At 39.2% G+C, this 17,576-nt stretch overlaps 1 protein-coding gene across 1 annotated transcript; it reads right to left on the bottom strand.

The window, feature by feature from the left end:
* Positions 1-263: 263 nt before the first annotated feature.
* On the bottom strand, positions 264-11,795 carry FBXO5 (F-box protein 5). The gene is made up of 5 exons (XM_045805383.2): positions 11,390-11,795; positions 4,625-5,342; positions 3,330-3,420; positions 2,236-2,418; positions 264-1,088 (listed from the first exon to the last, which is right to left on the bottom strand). Exons 1-5 carry the CDS (start codon positions 11,484-11,486, stop codon positions 837-839), a joined length of 1,341 nt encoding a protein of 446 aa, XP_045661339.1. The 5' UTR covers positions 11,487-11,795; the 3' UTR covers positions 264-836.
* Between the last annotated feature and the right edge of the window lie 5,781 nt (positions 11,796-17,576).

A 17,576-nucleotide genomic window follows, 5' to 3' on the forward strand; every position in this document is an offset into this window, starting at 1 on the left:
TGGGACCTGGGAATGTCGCAAGATTCCCAGATGAGCAGACACAAATGGAGCCAACTCAATGCCTTCACACATACAAAGGCAGTCTCTTAGTTTCCTAGTTTAGTTGTTTCTAAGATCAAGATGTTTATCAAAGTAAAAAGTTCACAAGTACTTATTAAGCTTGTAACAATTTTATTCATAACAAGTACAAAATTTACATTTACATATATATATATACACAAGAGATCTTTATTTTCTTACTTTGACATAAAAAAATACAGAAATATTTACATATGTACAAAAATATTAAAACATACAGACTTTACAAATAGGAAAAAAACAAGATTTCACAAAGAGTACTTTTTGGGAAATATACACACTGAAAAAGAGGTAAAAGAAAGATGACAAAACATTTAAATTAATAGACTCCAGAAGTTTTTTCGATAGGTTTTAATTTGGTAAGGCAAATAAAATGTCCCCAATGCTAATAGATGGTAATAAACAAGATATATATTTAATATTATCTAGGTAAAATTACATGGCTTTCCTTTACCATAAAAACTGAATTAGTTTCATTTTATCCCTGAAGCACAAATATCAGATAACTAACTAGTTTTTCTTTTTTCTTAAAATATTTAAATTTTCTGATTTATACTGAATTTTAAACTTTGTCACATTAAATTGTAAAATATTTTAAGAAGCTGTATATTCTCTTTACTCACCAGGGCGAAAAATCCCATGTACTACACTGATTTCAACACAGAATTGGAAATCAAAATACATTCACATTTTTTAAATTAAAACCTAACATTTTCTAACTAACCTTCATGATCAGGTATAATTGATTTAACAAGACATCACAATCGTCGTAAATTCTTCTTGCTTTTTTTAGTACCAGGCAGAGGACTTATTTTATAACTAGCTTTTAGGGGTTTGCCATTTGAACATTCTTTGGTGGTATGATAATTACACAAACACCTTGTACAATAATCAAACCCACAGCCTTCTCGTTTACAGATTGCCCGCTGTAAATAGCCATCATATTTTGCTGGTGAATTACAGCGAATACAGGCTTTAAGGCTTTCATTCTCTTTCAAAGTCTTGGCAACCTAGAAAAAAGAAAATCCATAAGCAAATTTTAGTGAGGGCTGAATGTAATTTAGGTAGAAAAAACAAGAAAGGTACCTCTGAACCTTCCCCAATATATGAATAAAGAACCCATGCCACACAAAAGATGACTCCTCCCCTTAAGGAGCTCACAATGAGTGAGATAATTATCACTTGTCAACTGATGTAGTGGCTATTTCCTAATGTTACTTTTAAATACGTTCTCTTTTATTTCATGAATGCTACTTATACATCAATGCCCTAATGTAAACGTCACCTTTATTGTGAAGTCTTCCTACTGTCACTTGGGAGTTGGTTGCCCTGTCACCTCTAGCTCTTTTTTTTTAAAGCACCTACCACATTATATGGCATTTATTTTTATGTAGCTATTGTCCATTCTAGATTGCAAGGCTATGAGGGGTGCCATGTTTTCTTATCCATGAATTACCTGACAGCAGATGATCAATATATGTTTTTTGAATAAAATTACATGTTGTTCTAGTCATTATATCATCAATGCTTAGAAAAACTAAACTTCACTATATATAATTCATACTTACTGACCAACATGAAGAGAGTTGGCAGTCAAAATTTTATTTCAAACATGCACTTAGGTAAGATTATGGTTTCTTAAATTAAGCTTGCCAAATTATCCATGTGCTGAGTAGAACTTACAATACACATTACGCAATGATTTGAAGGTACAGTAGGAGGGCGCCATTTCTGAAAGCTGGCCTTTTTCTGTTTAGTTCTGTTCCTCAGATATCAAAGGCAGCAATTGTAAAGTGTATATTGAACAGTTTGGTAAGAAATTTTAAAATCAAGGTTTTCTTAGTATTTCCAAATTAGATCTCAACATCATTGAACTGTCATAAACAATGTTAAATGGTATCTATTTTCTACATAGAAAGACATCTTTTTGTACTTTCCTAATTTGATTACTTCAGTTAGGAATTCAATTACTTGAAATGGTTTCTTGGTGGCCAACATTTCTGAGAGTAGAATGAAGGGAACAGAAGATAAAATCTCCATTAATAATTCCCTAGGAGTTCTAATTATAATTAAATTTAAAGTTCTGTTTCTTACTCTAAATCCTTTTAACAATAAGTGCCCTATAAGTTTCTAATTAATTGACAAACAAAAAATTACCTCAGAGAATTCACTGTGTCGACTGTAAGTAGAGCCTTTTTGATCACCTGGATCGGATAACTTGGTTTGAGCACCTTTTTGGGGGTAAGTCTGGGCTGCTGATTTTTGAACAGAAGCTAATGCGGTTCTGAACATAACATATTCTCTTGTTGAAGCATGCGGTGAAAACTTAATGTTCTTTTCCTAATCAAAAAAAATGTTTTAATAGGACTTAAAGATAATCTCCTTTATTCTCAACAATCAGGCATTTTTAATTTTTGTACATGTAAAAAAGGGCAAACGAGAATGTAAAAGATTTATCCGTACATCCAGTTTACCTGCACGCTTTAAATACAGTCACACACCATACACATAGACAATACTGACAGAAATTGCAAACCAGAAATTGTGTGAAAGCACTTTAAATACTTAGCCTATATAGCATTTAATACATCATTTTTTAAGTACTAATGCCAAAGCAAAGTCATTCTTTTCGCCATATGTAGATGGCAAGTCATGTTTAAGTGTCATGAATGGATTCAAAACAACCTTTTAGATTAGAAAACTTTCCATTAATACCACCTTATCAATAAAGAAACTGAACCCGGAAAACTTAAGCAATACTTGACTAAAGTTATACAGCAAATAAGTAGCAGCACCAAAATGTAGACCCAAGTCTGCTAATTGCTAGGCCTGAATTTTCGAAAATGTACTGATACTCTCAGAAACATCTCCAAATTTACCAAGTTTTTTGGAAGGCAAATGAATTCCCTTCTGCACTAAGAATCTTCAATATGTTGAAAATATAACTGAAAAAATACAAATGGCAATGAAGATTAGCTATATGGTCAACTCTTATTATTGGTGAACTGACCAATTTTCCCTTTTGGACATTCCATTTCTAGGAAGAACTCAAGAAATAAATTACTTAGGTGGGATTCCTTTCCCTTTATCTTTGAATTTTGTTTAAGGAGTTCTAGTGAAAATTAGAAATGCTTTGTGAATGTAAAGGATTTCCAGATTACCTGTTATCTGTCCTACTTTTCCCTATTTGTAAAGGTAAAGAGCACTAGCTGTTATATTTTAAAATGAAAACATCAATTGCAAAGACTTACAGTAACTCTTTGTATTGCTTTATTGTACAACTGAAATGCCCCTTTATCATCTTCTAGAATCTTCTTCCAAGTTGTGCTCACTTTAGACACACTGGAAAAGTAAAAGATTATAAAGGAAACAATTAAAGCATCACAAAGAGCTAAGAGGAATAAATATACTACAGCAACATTAACAGTGCAAAAAAGAAATTTCTATTACAGTGCTTCTCAAACCTGTAGAATTAAGAATTCTGTACATTAAGAATTGCCTGAGGTACTTAAGATTTAAGGATACCCCTTGGGTTTACTTGGCTTAAAAAGGGGGGCAGGGTTGTTTTTAAAAGCTCTCTATCAAGTCATTCTAAGTGCATCCTCAAGAACCATTGCTTTGTACTTCATTTTTTCATATCTGCAAACATCAAATAAGAAGCCCCCATTGTATATATGACACCATGTTAGCTGTTTGATATCAATAAAAATTGTAGATAAATTCCCAAGTACTGTAGGACACACTGCTCTCAGTAGACATCGATTTCAAAAATCCATTTTGTTAACAAAAAAAAAGTACAACCTAGATGTCAATTATCCCTCAAGAAGCTAACTAACAATAAAAATCCATACTTACTTTTGTTTAGCATTAGCTATATTTCATAAAGACCAGTGTGAGGTAACACTTGCAAAAGAGTACCTCTAAAATTTTTTTTCAAAAAGCTAAAAATGAATCTGACTGAGCAGGATCTAATCCAATAATCTGTATAATTAACTTAATTCTTTTACCTCATCAGAACTGATCTTTGGTGGAATGAAGAATAATAAAAGCTTTCTAAGAAATAGTCATAATCAGATCCATTTGTGCATTTCCGTATTTTCACTGTCAAACCAAGGAGACCCTACATTAAAAATCCCCTACAAACATCAGCAACTATTTCTTACTTTCAAGTGTGACAGAAGTCATAAAACCTACTGGTGCTATATACCAGAACTAGGATGTTGTTTTATAGTTAAGCATGTATGATATAGCTTACATATTAGAAATTTTCAGAACCAAAAGGAACAAAAATCCCAATTTAACAAAAATAGTTTCCTACTAGCATAAATATAAAATGTGAAATAACTGGATTAAATGTTTACTTTAAAAATTATCTTTTACCTTAGTGGCATATAAATGGTCAAATACCAGCCATTAGGCAGTCATCACCTCAATTAAACAATGCTAAAGACTACCGTATTATGTCTTTCGTATGAGCTGGTAGTCCCAAATCATCCAACAAAAATGTTCGATGGATTATAATAACACTCAAAGTAATCATACTTACTTGATTAAGTCCATATCATTGAGCTGTGTTAAAATATTTGCTAAGAGATGTCTGAGTCCCCTTCGAAAGAGTTCACTGAGAATATCTACACATTCCAGGCCCATTTTCCTGCCAATTATATTCTGTAGTTTAAAATTTTCACTGGATATAAATTCCTTTAGTTTCTCCCAGTCTATTTTAGGATTTCGCTTGGCATTCTTTTTTAATGTTGAACAAACCACTTTTGCAAAATGAAGAGCCGGCAGCAAGTTTTTGCTGGGATATTGGTCTGGGCTTTGCATCTGTAGGCAGGACTGTGGACTGTCAGTGAAATTGTCCAAGGGAAGGCTACCCTCTTCATGTTCATTGAAGCCACTTTGCTGGGAAAATGAAGAATAGCCACTGTCTTCATAAGGTCCACTGGTCTCTAGTTCTTCTATTTCATTTGAACGATTAAGTATTTGTTGCACATGTTGATTTTCCTTGTTATGAAAGGGCTTGTTTTCATTTTCAGTTTCAAGTTCCACAATCTTGGGACTCACAATTGGTGACCCAATATCTGATAACCTTACATAGTCTTTAATGCAGTCTTTATATGAACCTTCCAAACATGCAGGAGTATAGGAACCTAGTCTTCCAGTGTCATCAGGCTTTACCAATTTAAGTCCAGAATGAATATGGTCATAGTTAAAATCACATTTCATTTTGACAGAAAGAGTAGAACTTTCTTCTTTACAACCTACAAAACAACAAAAAAACCACTTACTTAATGACAAAATTTTCATACATCTCTACTTCTTAAATTGGGATATAGAGATATAATTACTTTGCATTCTCTCAGCACTATGTGTTGCCTATGTAGCTATGAAATTATCCAAGCGTATTTACTGAGATGTGACAATGAAGAAATAGTACTTAAATCTTTTAGTAAGTACATACATCCTATTCTTAAAAGGGGACTTCAAAAGATTGCTTTTAGTGTATAACTGTAACATTTGGAGTCTCTCTAGCTGATTGAGTAAAAAATACTGGAAAAGGGGGACTATTTAACATGAATCTGTACTGACGGAATAAATAAGGAAATGTGATGCATCAAGTGGGGTCTGAAGTCAGACAAATCCTTAATGTTATAAATATTTGTGTAAGATTTAGACATTAGCAGTTATTATAAGCCTTATAATAATTAATCAAGAAATCTATAAGTAAGCTTAGAGAAAGAACTCGAAGTCAGCAAATTTAAACACCCATCAGTTAAAAACTACCTGAACTCCCACAACTTTTATCTCTAAGTTTTATTTGGATCAGTGGTATGGGTGAGTCTGATATAATTAAGATGTCTGTTTACCCTATCTACCTGTTGGATAGTGAACTCAAGCACAGGGACATCTCCCTTTATCTCCTCTAATATGTGCTAGAAATAGAAACTCTGAAATCTTCAATTACTGAACGAAGATTTCTCATGACTAATTAACCAAAGAGCCAGAGGAATTAATAGTTCAGCTATCAGTCAGAAGATCTGGTAAATAAGAACAATACTATAATCAGTATAAGACAAGATATAAGAATGTGAGGGTGGTTGGGCAGCAAGTGTGCATTACTGTTCAGTTGTTTTAAATAACTAGAGAAGATAACATACTCGCTATTTATGATAAGTAGCATAAAAGGGAAAAACCAATAATACTATTAACAAACCATACAATTATTTCTAGATATTATTCATTAAAATTCATATTTCATAAAATTCAAATTTAAGCTTCAAAAAAGCCAAAAACTTCTCTAGGGTTGTATCACCACACCCACGGCCTAAGAAATCAGCTAAGCTACAACTAACAGGCAGCACTTAAAAATATCTTTATAGCTGTGTTTCTCAATCTCTGCATTACTAATATTTTAGACTGGATAATTCTTTTGTTATTGGGGGCTGTTCTCTGCATTTTAGGATGTTCAGCAGGCTTTACCCATTTGATGTCATTAGCAGCCCCTACCCCTGGCAGCACAATAAAAACTGTTTCTAGTCACCAGTCATTGACAAATGTTAGGCTGGGGTGGGGTGGGGGGGCAGTGGTGTCAAAATCTCCACCATTCCTCAGTTGAGAACCACAGCTTTAAAGGATGACTAGGATTTTGTCAGGCACTAGAGGCTGGAAAAAGCATTCGCTTAAGGTTAACTTGAGCAAAAGCACAATTCTGAGAGGAATATAATAGATGGGTTCAGGAAAATTACTCAGTATTATTGAAGGCAGAGTATATGAATAGTATATGCTTCAAATGTATTCCACACCTACTATTCCCCCTGCAAGCCAATCACAGGTAGTTAACAATTTATCCTGTCAGTGTATGTACCAGTCAGTATGTTTAGTCTGTACTAAGTATTGGTAATCTGTCCATGTTAATTTTATAGTTTCTATTTAGAACAAAACCTTTAAGTACTAAAAGGACACCTGTGGGTAGGTAGTCTCTTTAAATTTCCAGTGTTTAACACAGTGAAAGACACAGTATATGCTCCAGAACTCCATTAAACCCTGGACTAGCCCTAAAAACTAGCTTCAAACTAATTTCAAGGACATAAAAAGCAAATAAAGAATATACATTTTTCGAACACCAACATTAATCATAATTCTAGAACAAATTATTCTGAGTGGTTCTCTTCTACTCGGGAGATTAAAAAATTCCAAGAGATTTAAAAAAAATATTTTATTATTATTTGACAGAGAGAGAGACAGTGAGAGAGGGAACACAAGCAGGGGGAGTGGGAGAGGGAGAAGCAGCGGGAAGCCTGAAGCAGGGCTAGATCCCAGGACCCTGGGATCATGACCTGAGCCAAAGGCAGGCACTTAATCGACTGAGCCACCCAGGCGCCCCCCAAGAGATTGTTTTAATTTTTGCCTCAAGAATTAAGTACTACTTACATATGGCCACATTTTATTTGAGGATAAAAAAGTAGAAGCCACCTACAAAGACACGTATTTTACTTTGTTAAGTTGCCTGAAGTGAAGAGTACTGAAACTACTTCAGAAACTCTCAATTCTTTTCAAAGGCATTCTTCCTCTGCTCGTCTTTGTAAGTTTGTTTGTTTGTTTTAAGATTTTATTAATTTATTTGACAGAGAGAGCACAAGCAGGGGGAGCAGCAGGCAGGAGAGGGGGAAGCAGGCTCCCAGCTGAGCAGGGAGCCTGATGCAGGGCTATATCCAGGACCCTGGGATCATGACCTGAGAAGAAGGGAGACGCTTAGCCAACTGAGCCACCTAGGTGCCCCTCCTCTGCTCATCTTTAGAACCCAGTTACTGGGAAAACTATGTTTGTTGTAGAACCCCTTCATTCAATACCACTCTTTGAATATGAACAGCTCTTTAAAATTTAGACTTGATAATCCAAACATCTTATAATTGTTCACAATTCCAATTTGTTTTCAAACACTTGCTCCTCACAACCTTCTGATACAGGATGAAGAGGTATTATTAACTTATTTTTACAAATGAGGACACTGAAGCTAAGTAGCTTGCCCACATTCTGACAAGTAGTTGAGACAGATCACCCTTCTTTTTTTTTTTTTTTAAAGATTTTATTTATTTATTTGACAGAGAGAGAGAGAGACAGCCAGCGAAAGAGGGAACACAACAGGGGGAGTGGGAGAGGAAGAAGCAGGCTCATAGCGGAGGAGCCTGATGTGGGGCTTGATCCCAGAATGCTGGGATCACACCCTGAGCTGAAGGCAGACGCTTAATGACTGAGCCACCCAGGTGCCCCAAGATCACCCTTCTTGACTATAAATTCCGTGCTCATTCTACTACCTCACTTGGAAAGTGAGATAAAAGTATATATATAAAAAAAGTATACAAGTATAGGTTCACGGACTTTAGTTTATAATCCGATACTGCCTTACTTATGTTGCTGCTCAAATTGTTTCCGCTTTCCTACTAAAAGTTCATGTCTACTTGAAATACTTCCATTATTCTGTTTTTGGAGCATTTCTTACCTTCTGGCATGACAAGATGCTCTAGGCTCATCTTGTATTTTTCCTGTTCCAGCCCTAGAATCACTTATTTCTCCAAGAACTCTGGTTCCTTTTATTGGTTCCAAAATCTGGATCCTGGTTGTAGGTTTAGTTTTAAAATGTGAAATTATGTAATAAACTTTAAATTTGGAGAGGTAGAATGGGATGTAGAATTTTAGGGTATGTTGGACTTATTCATTGTGTAATAAAGAGCCTTGAGGGGTTGAGTTGAGATATCCGGTTTAAGTTTTCAAAAGATCATTAGCAACTGTAGAGAATGGACTGTAGGGAGGTACAAGTAGAAAGAGGAAGGTTAGTTAGTAGTGTATATCAGAGGCGTCCAGAGAGCTGGGTAACTGATACTAGGATGACTGCAGCGGAAATGAAGATAATTGGGTAGATCTGAGATCTATTTAGGAGAGTCAACAGAACTTGCTGATGCTCTGGATGTGAATGAGAGAAAGTGAAGTAAAAAAAATACCCTGGGGTTTAAGTCTTGATCATCTAAGATATAAAGTGTTATTTGCTGACTCAGGGAAAACTGAGGCAGTTAACTCTTAAAGCTTGTTTTCTCTTCTATAAAATGGGGTTAAGAACATAAAACTGGACTGAATGTACAACAGAGTCCCATCACATACGGTACTTCCTATCACATTTTTAAACCAAATCCTTTCATAATGCTTTTATTGCAAATCACAAACGTATTAAAAGTAGCAAAATACATTCCACACAGTATTCCAGATTATATACTTTTTCTAGGAATCAGATCCAACTTCAAGTGAAAATATTTCCTTAGCCTTTTGACTAACAATGTGACATAAAATATTCAATTAGTTCCTTTCATTTTTTTCTAAAAACGGATACAATATCTACCTCATGTTGTTGAGTGAAGATTCAACATACTGCATTTTTTAATTTAATTTTTTTTAAAGATTTTATTTATTTATTTGACAGAGAGAGAGACAGCCAGCAAGAGAGGGAACACAAGCAGGGGGAGTGGGAGAGGAAGAAGCAGGCTCCCAGTGGAAGAGCCTAATGTGGGGCTCGATCCCAGAATGCTGGGATCACACCCCGAGCCGAAGGCAGACGCTTAACGACTGAGCCACCCAGGCGCCCCTCATACTGCGTTTTTTAAACCTCATTTACCAACACACTGTCCAATCATGGAAAGATGGTATTATGGTTACCTGTACAAAGTTTGACTTACATTTAACTTTCTAAGTCAGAGCTGACGCTCCACATTAAAATACCACAGTTAAATAGGCTACAATGCTTAAAAATTTTTACAACTATCCCAGTGTTAAATGATTAAGTTCTACAAACAGCAATACGTATAAGATAATCACCATGTGGCCATGGTTAGGCATGGCTATTCCTTAAGAGTTTAAGACTCCCAAGGCTTGTTGCCATAAACTGCAAAACAGCCATCTCTTAAGAGAAATTTTATGAAAGCCTTCAAAAATACTTCGATGCAATAAACTTTTAATCTCATTTTCTCAAATTTGTAAACAGGGAATAAAATTCATGGAGATAGCAAATATTCTGAGGAGCAAGGTGGTAATACCAGGCGACTGGATTAAATAATCAAAATACCACTTCTTAAAACCACCAAGCTTCAGAACTTCATGGGAAGACTTACGATTGAGGATTTTCTAGAAACAGATTTAACCTGTTAAAACTATTTTTTCCTCAAGTCTTCTAAACCCCTTTTCCAGTGAAAGGAGCATCCTTCAGTGATTGCCAAAATATCACAAAATCGAATTGCTAATTTAAAAAATATATGGTACTTTCCGAGGCAAAATAAGTGCATTTGGATCTCTTTTCAGATAGCAACAAAGAGGATAAAAATAACCGTTTGAGTGCCTTCCACTCTAACCGAGTTTGGGAATAAAGGACTATCTAAATCTTCAGGAGCGCAGGGGAAAAAAGTAACTATTCTTCAATTCTCAGAAAATCAGCTACATAAGGGCAAATTCACCGATTTTTATTAAAAAGTTCTTCCCCCCCCTCCCTCCTTTTGACTCTAGGCCTTGAAAACGAGTTACTGGGCAAAAGGAAAAATAGGGGGGAAAAATAATGTTTTTGTTTGGACATCCCTGTACAGCTTGGCCCGATGAGGGGGTCCCTCCATTTGGCGGGAGTGGGTAGGGGTAAGACCATGGAAATCCTGAGGGGTCGAAGAAGTGGCCCCTCAGGGCGCGGGCCTGGTGGAGGAGGCGGGAGATAAGCCAGCAGGATCTCCCGCGCCCGCCAGCAAGAGTGAGGCAGCGAAAACCCGGGGAAATTGCCTGCGGACCTGAGGCAGGGGTGCGGGAGTAAATATGGCAAAGGGGCGCAGGGAGTGGGCCTTAGGTACCTGGCCAGACCGCGGGGGCCGGCGGCCCGCGAGCCCTGTCAGAGCCCAGGCCCCAGGGTGGGGGAGGGGAGGGGGGCATTTGGCGCCTCTTCAAGCGGGGTGGGGACAAGGATAGGTAGATCCTGCAAGGGGAAAAGGGCGCCCTGAAAGGCCAAGACCTTCACCTCCTTCGGAGCTGGCGTCCAGGTTCGGCGTGGCAGGCGGGACCCGGGCCCGCCACCCCGCTTCAGCACTTATGGCCTCCCCTCCCTGAACCCCAGCCTTCTTTTCCCCCCACCCCTCAACCCAGGAACCGCCGCCGCCGCCCGCTTGGCCCGGCCCGCCGTGGGGCGCACGCCCGGACTCGGGAGGGGGTCGGGTTCGGTCGCAGCCACCCCCCCAACCCCGCACCCCCTTCCTGGAACGCGTGCCCCCCGCACCCTCTCCTCACTCACCGTCTGAAGGGTGAGGGCGCCCGGCGGCTGTCAGGGCGCTGCAGCGGCAGGAGCTGGAGAGGGGCCGTGGGGAGCAGCGGCAGGGGCGCTGGCTCATGCCAGTGGAAGTGGGGTCCGCCTCAGGTGAGGGAACAGCTACCACAGCAGAAGACCCGGCCGTCCGCTTCACAGAGCTGTATCTCCTAAAAGGCGCCAGCTGGTACTTTTAAAATCTTTGAATTTGGTGCCCAAATCCGTACTGCCCAATGGGGTGCGTAGCTCGCACGCGCGCTCCAATAGGAAGGCGGTGGGAGGGGGGGTCCTCACCCACGCCCAATTGGAGGCTGCCGAGGCGGGGCCGAGCTGTGAGGCCCAGCCTCCCTCCTTCTTCCCCGCTCCGCGCGTCCGGAAAGATGCTGAGGCAGGGGGCGGGCCTAGGGGCGAGGCCTCCGAGCGCGGGGAGGCCGCGGCCAGGCCGCACGTGGAGGTAGCCTACCACGCATGCGTGAACCCGCCAAGCTTCCTTCCGTCTTGGGAAGAGGTTTCCTGCAAGTCCTAATTTCATCCTGAAGGCAGCTCCGGCTTCTGTCTGAAGATCTTCAATGGGTACAGAGGGTAGCCGACTTTCTTCGATCAGCACATAAGCGGGTGTTTGGTGAGCGGCGACTCCGGTTGTCCGGGAATCCAGACTTTCCGGAAGACAAGCCCACCCCCCAACCCTACTTAGCCCGCCTCTCTAGGATTTAGGCGCGCTCCTCTCTCCCTCTCAGTTTCGCCCCTCCCTCTGCCCTCTGCGTTTGCGCAGGAGTCCGTGGCGGGCGGTGGCTGCAGAGTTGGCGGGGTGGCGCTTGCGCGCTGGGAACCCCCGCGTTTCTCTCCCGCAGAGCAGCGGGCGGCGGTGGGTGGATACGCGTGGCTTCCGGGGCGCACGGCGGGTCTAGCGGCTGGTAGGGCTGGAGGCTTGGGGCCGCGTCTCCCAGGGGCCTTCCCGCGGGGGTGATGGTGGGACCACTTCTTTCTTGTAAGCGTGTTTATTTGTATTTTCAACCACAGTTGTCCAGCCGCCACTGCTCTGTACGGACTTTAAGTTTATTAAATTTGTATCTACGTTTTCCTGGGTTTTTATTTACTTCAGGGCCCAAGCGCAAGAGACCGTATTCCTGCTCCAAAATAAAAAAATTATAAAACGTCCTGCCCTAAGAGTTCCAGTTCCCACACCTTAGGGCTGGAGGCCTCAAGACAAGGGAATGATTTTTTTAGTGATGGCAGGGGAATGGGTCGAAGTATTAAGTCTTCGATGACAACTGGCACCATATTAGTCATGCTGAACTTAAAAAGAGTGTGCACTTAAGTGGTGACAGTACATTCCTTTCACTCAGGTTTTTGGCCACAGCCCAGTGAAGCCACCGGGTGTCAGCTCCAAAAAGTCCGAATCACGGTCTTTTGTGGCTCTCCTTGGCTTTTCTGCAGCCTTAGGGAGAGTTAATGCTTGACTTACGGCTAAACGTTCAGTTAAATTGGTGGGAAGTCCTGGTGAAACAGGGCTGAGATGGGTGAGTTCTGCAAGTGCTGAGTGGATCCGCTTTGTGCAGAGTTGTGATAATGAGTACATCATGGTGTTTTGCATTACTTTTCATCTTCTAGAATATTGCTTTAAATTAGTATTTTTCTGGATTACTGAAATTTGGGCATCCCCTTAAGTTTTGCACCTGAGTGATGGTGTCCCACTCGCCTGCCTTAGCCTGGCCTTGGAGCTAGGCCGGGGAGATAGAGGGTTGAAAAGACAAAAGTCCTATCCTTCAAGTTTACATACTAAGGGAAAAGAAATTGACAGTTACCAATTTCAGTGCAGGAAAGAGCAATATAAAACAAGATAGTGGGGTAGAGAGTGGGCATTAGGGGCATTGAGTAATGACTTCTGGTGGTCAAGAGGATTTGGGAGCATTGAACCAAGATCTGACTATTGAGTGGGCAGTGCAGAGATCTGTGTAGTAAGCAGCAGGCAGAGAGGGAAAGTGCTTGGCTTGTTCTGGGGCTATAAGGATGTCTAGAGTGCATTGAGCAAGTGCCAGAGTGGGAGATTAGGTCAGAGAGATAGAAGCCAGATCCTCTAGGATTTGGTATGTTTACATGTGGAGTTTTGAGTAGTTGGAGGGATTTCAGCTAGAGAGTGATTTGTTGAATGAATGTTAAAACTATAGTAGCTTTATGTCTTCTAGGCATTTTGTAAATGTTAGCCTTTAGGTCTTACAATAACTTTGGCATTATTTTCATTTTCGATTGTGCTTAGAAGTGTGAGTTAATTCTCATAGGACTACACAGTTACTATGCAGAAGTTCCAAACCCGTTCTGCTTTATAAATCCATTTCTTTTGTGTTATACTGAGGAGTGGTAGTATTTGCTGGAGTCCTGATTGTTTATAGTACATTTTCACATTACTTCCCCATTTGGCCTTAGAGATCATCTTTATTCCTCTTTTATTTTCAGATGTAGACAAATGTATGAAATTTGAGGGGAGGAAGGGTTTTCATTAAATTAATTGAGTACTTGGACTATATTGGCTCTTAACCACTGTTTAAATGATATTCTCCAGCAGTTATTTGCTTTTTCAGGAAAAGGCTAGGATATATTATTGGAAAAATTAAAATTATTGTAGCAATATAAGGTAACAAACATAGCTAAGCATGTTTTATTGCATACTAGAATAGTTTATGAAAATCTTTTTCAGGCTATTAAGTTATTTAATGTTGGTTTTAACTGTTAGAGGTTTAATTGATTATTATGAAATATTTTTAACTGACAACTTGTTCAGGGGGTTCATGACCACCTGTTAATTTCATTTTTAGTGAGAAACTTAGAAATGGCCATTTTGAATTTTATACTAGATGGCAACAGATGTATGTACCTCTTAGTTCCTGCACATCAATATCAGAATTGTTGAGTTTTTAGGTGCAAAATGAAGCACAGAGAGAGTTGCCCTTTTTCAGCAAATTCTTATCGCAGACCTAAGTGTGCAAGACATCACGGAGTATCTGGAAATAATTGGGAGATGGTACCTGCCCTTGTGCTTACTATCTGGGACTGCCATCTAACAGACATAACAGATGCTCGGTAAATAATCTTTGAATAAAAGCTTCATGAGCATAGAGGGGAGGAGATAAGGGGTATAAGGTTTAGCAGTAATGCAACACTGGATAAGTCAAATACATCACGTTACAGTGGGAATTTTTAGAGAACAGAGGCATTACTTTTATATGCCAGGATAAGGGAATAATCTGTTGGTCAGAGTTTCTTCAGCACTGTTGACATGTTGAGTCAGATAATTTTTTTTTTAAAGATCTTATTTACTTGAGAGAGAGACAGACAGAGATAGCAACACAGAGCACAAGCAGGGAGAAGCAGGCTCCCCGTTGAGCAGGGAGCCCGACGCAGGACTCGATCCCAGGACCCTGAGACAAAAGTCCTATCCAAAGGCAGACGCTTAACCGACTGAGCCATCCAGGCACCCCAGAGTCAGATAATTTTTTGTTGTGGGGGGCTGTCCTGTGCATTGTAGGGAGTTTAACAGCATCCTTAGCCTCCAACTCCTACTGTCTCCAAACATTGCCAAATGCCCATGGGGCAAACCTCTAGATGAAAACCAGTGCTGTTGGGGATGTCTTTTAAGGGACTGAGAAGGAGGGTAGCATGGCATAAAGAACGTAATGGGGGAAAGCTTAAATGCAAGTGCAGTTATCAGAAAAAATGAATTTGATGTGATAGACGGGGTGGTGAGTAAAATGGGCTGATAGGGAATAATGCTGGATATGGATATGGATGTATTGTATGCACACTTAGGAGTTGGAGTTTTATTTGGAACACAGTAGGAACCTATTAAGTTGTTGAGTAAAAGAGTGACAAGATCAGAGCCTTGGTTTTTAGGAAAATGAATCTAGCAGTTATGCATGTGTAACCTGAATTAGCAGATAGAGAAGATGCCTGGAGAGGTCAGGGGGGGCATAAAAGTAGTCAAGGAGAGAAGTAATTCTGGACAAGAGTAGTGGTAATAGAATCAGTGAGGATTATTAGTGTTTAGGAGAGTAGGATTTAGCAATAAACTGCATGTGAGGAAGAGGAATCAAAGATGACCCTTTTTTTTTGTTTTTGTTTTTTTTTGTTGTTGTTAAGATGACTACATTTTAAATTTGAGAGAGGAGAATGGTTGTGCCATTAAAGAAACGGAGATTACACAGTGAGAAATGGGTTATGGAGGAATACGACAAGTTAAATTTTAAACATAGTGATTGTCTATGCGTCTTCAAAATTGCTATTCCAGCTGAATGAGTTTTGATTAACTGCTGTTGTAGGCCATTTTGAAATTAAGTTCTGTTGTTTTTCTGAACAATACATCAGATTTGTAGACAAATACTTTAGATATAATTGCCTTTTAGATATCTGTTTAGTGCTTATTGTAGCATAATGTTAGGTCCCGAGGAAACACGAAGAAAGCACATTTTTGTTCATTACTGAGACAATGTGAGAGGTCTAGCAAAACATGCTTATTCTATTTCCCGACCCACTCTTTCCCATTTCCTTATTAAACACAGTCCTGAGACGGGTAAATCGAAGAGGTTACTACCTTGGTGTAAGTGTTGTTATCCTGGTATGGTAAAGTACTGTGGAATACCAATGAAGAGCAGTTAATTCTGCCTAGAGGCTAAGGTGCCTTTCAGGTTGGACCTTGAAGTTTGGCTGCTGAGGTAAGCCAAGTGTCTGTTCTAGGCAGAGAGGGCAGCATAAGCAACGGCAGGTAGGAGCAACAATGGGTGGCTTATAATGAAGATAACCTATAGATGCGTTGTCTGTGTAGACAGCTGCAAATTCCAGGGTCCTTAAAACATTTGACATAGGGTTCCAGTAGGCTTCATGCCAAGACTGTGTTGCTCTACTCTTACCTTTCCCTAGGTTCCAAAAATTACATTTGTTAATCTAGGAGTAACTAATTTGGTGAGTGAAGTGGAAGCCAATGTCAGTTCACAGACCAGAATCTGCCAATTACACTGCACATGTTCATAATACAACTGATACATATCTTAAACTTATATTGTTAGAATTACCTAGGTACTATGATGATTTCTCACCAGCTGTGATGTTCTAATGGACAGGAAGTTTAAAAAATGATCCAAAGCTCTTTTCCACCTTCATTAGTACAGCTATTACACCTTTTCCCGTGGGGCTGGGAATGGGGGAGTGGAGATGGATAAGGGGGGAAATAACTAAATTTTCAATAGCTTCTCTTGTTTACAGAATGAAATCCAATATTTGAGACCCGTCATAATCTTAATCCAACTTTTCTAATATTACCTATTAGAAGAGGTCAAGAGAAACTAAGTAATAGTACATTGTAATATTTAGTAACATGGAGACATGTCCTTTTCATTCAAAAAGGAAACCAAAAGAAACAAACTGGGAGATGCAGGTTTGCATGGGCCTTTTGCAGGACGGAATATGGTCTAATGAACAGGTCTTGCTGTATTCTTGAGTTGTGTAGGTCACTGAAAGCCATTTTCATCAAATGTTCTAGTGAAGATAGAGTGCATTTCATGAGCAGAGTGTTACAAGGGAGAGGGATTTTTCCCACAATTCTCTGATGTACTTGATAATCTTTGACCAGCTTTAAAATTCTAAGAATAAATTAGCAAGATAAAATTACTCTGAAAGTTAGCATGTTAGGTCTCTAATGGAAATTAGGCTAATTAATACAGGTTGACACATGAAACACATTAGCCCACAATAATACAGTTTTAAATTTATGTAGTATATATGCTTACAAGGATTCATATTACTGTAGATTCCAACAAATAGAGAAAGGCATGCAGTTTGGGAGTTAACTAAATGTCTTGTAATTCTTTAACACTTTAGTCATGTAGCCTTAATTAAATCATTTTACTTTGTTGTAACTACTATAAATTTAACATTTATTCATTATCTACCAGGTAGAGCTCTTCTCATAATTGTAGTCCTTTGTGTATCTCATGTTTTCAAAAACTTGAGTCAGCAGTTCCAACTTTTCTCACTTCTTTATGGGATAATGGGCTTTTCCTTTAGTTCTTTAATTTCTTCTTTTCCTATCCCCTTCCCCTCCTCCTTCCTTTTCTCCTTCCCTTCTCCCTTTCCCTTCCCTTCCCTAGTTAAACTAGTTGAATTTACTACTCTTCCTTGTTGTGAA

Source organism: Ursus americanus, chromosome 11 (genome assembly GCF_024610735.1).
Source record: "Ursus americanus isolate L20-20 chromosome 11, mUrsAme1.1.p, whole genome shotgun sequence".
Classification (NCBI taxonomy): Eukaryota; Metazoa; Chordata; class Mammalia; order Carnivora; family Ursidae; genus Ursus; species Ursus americanus.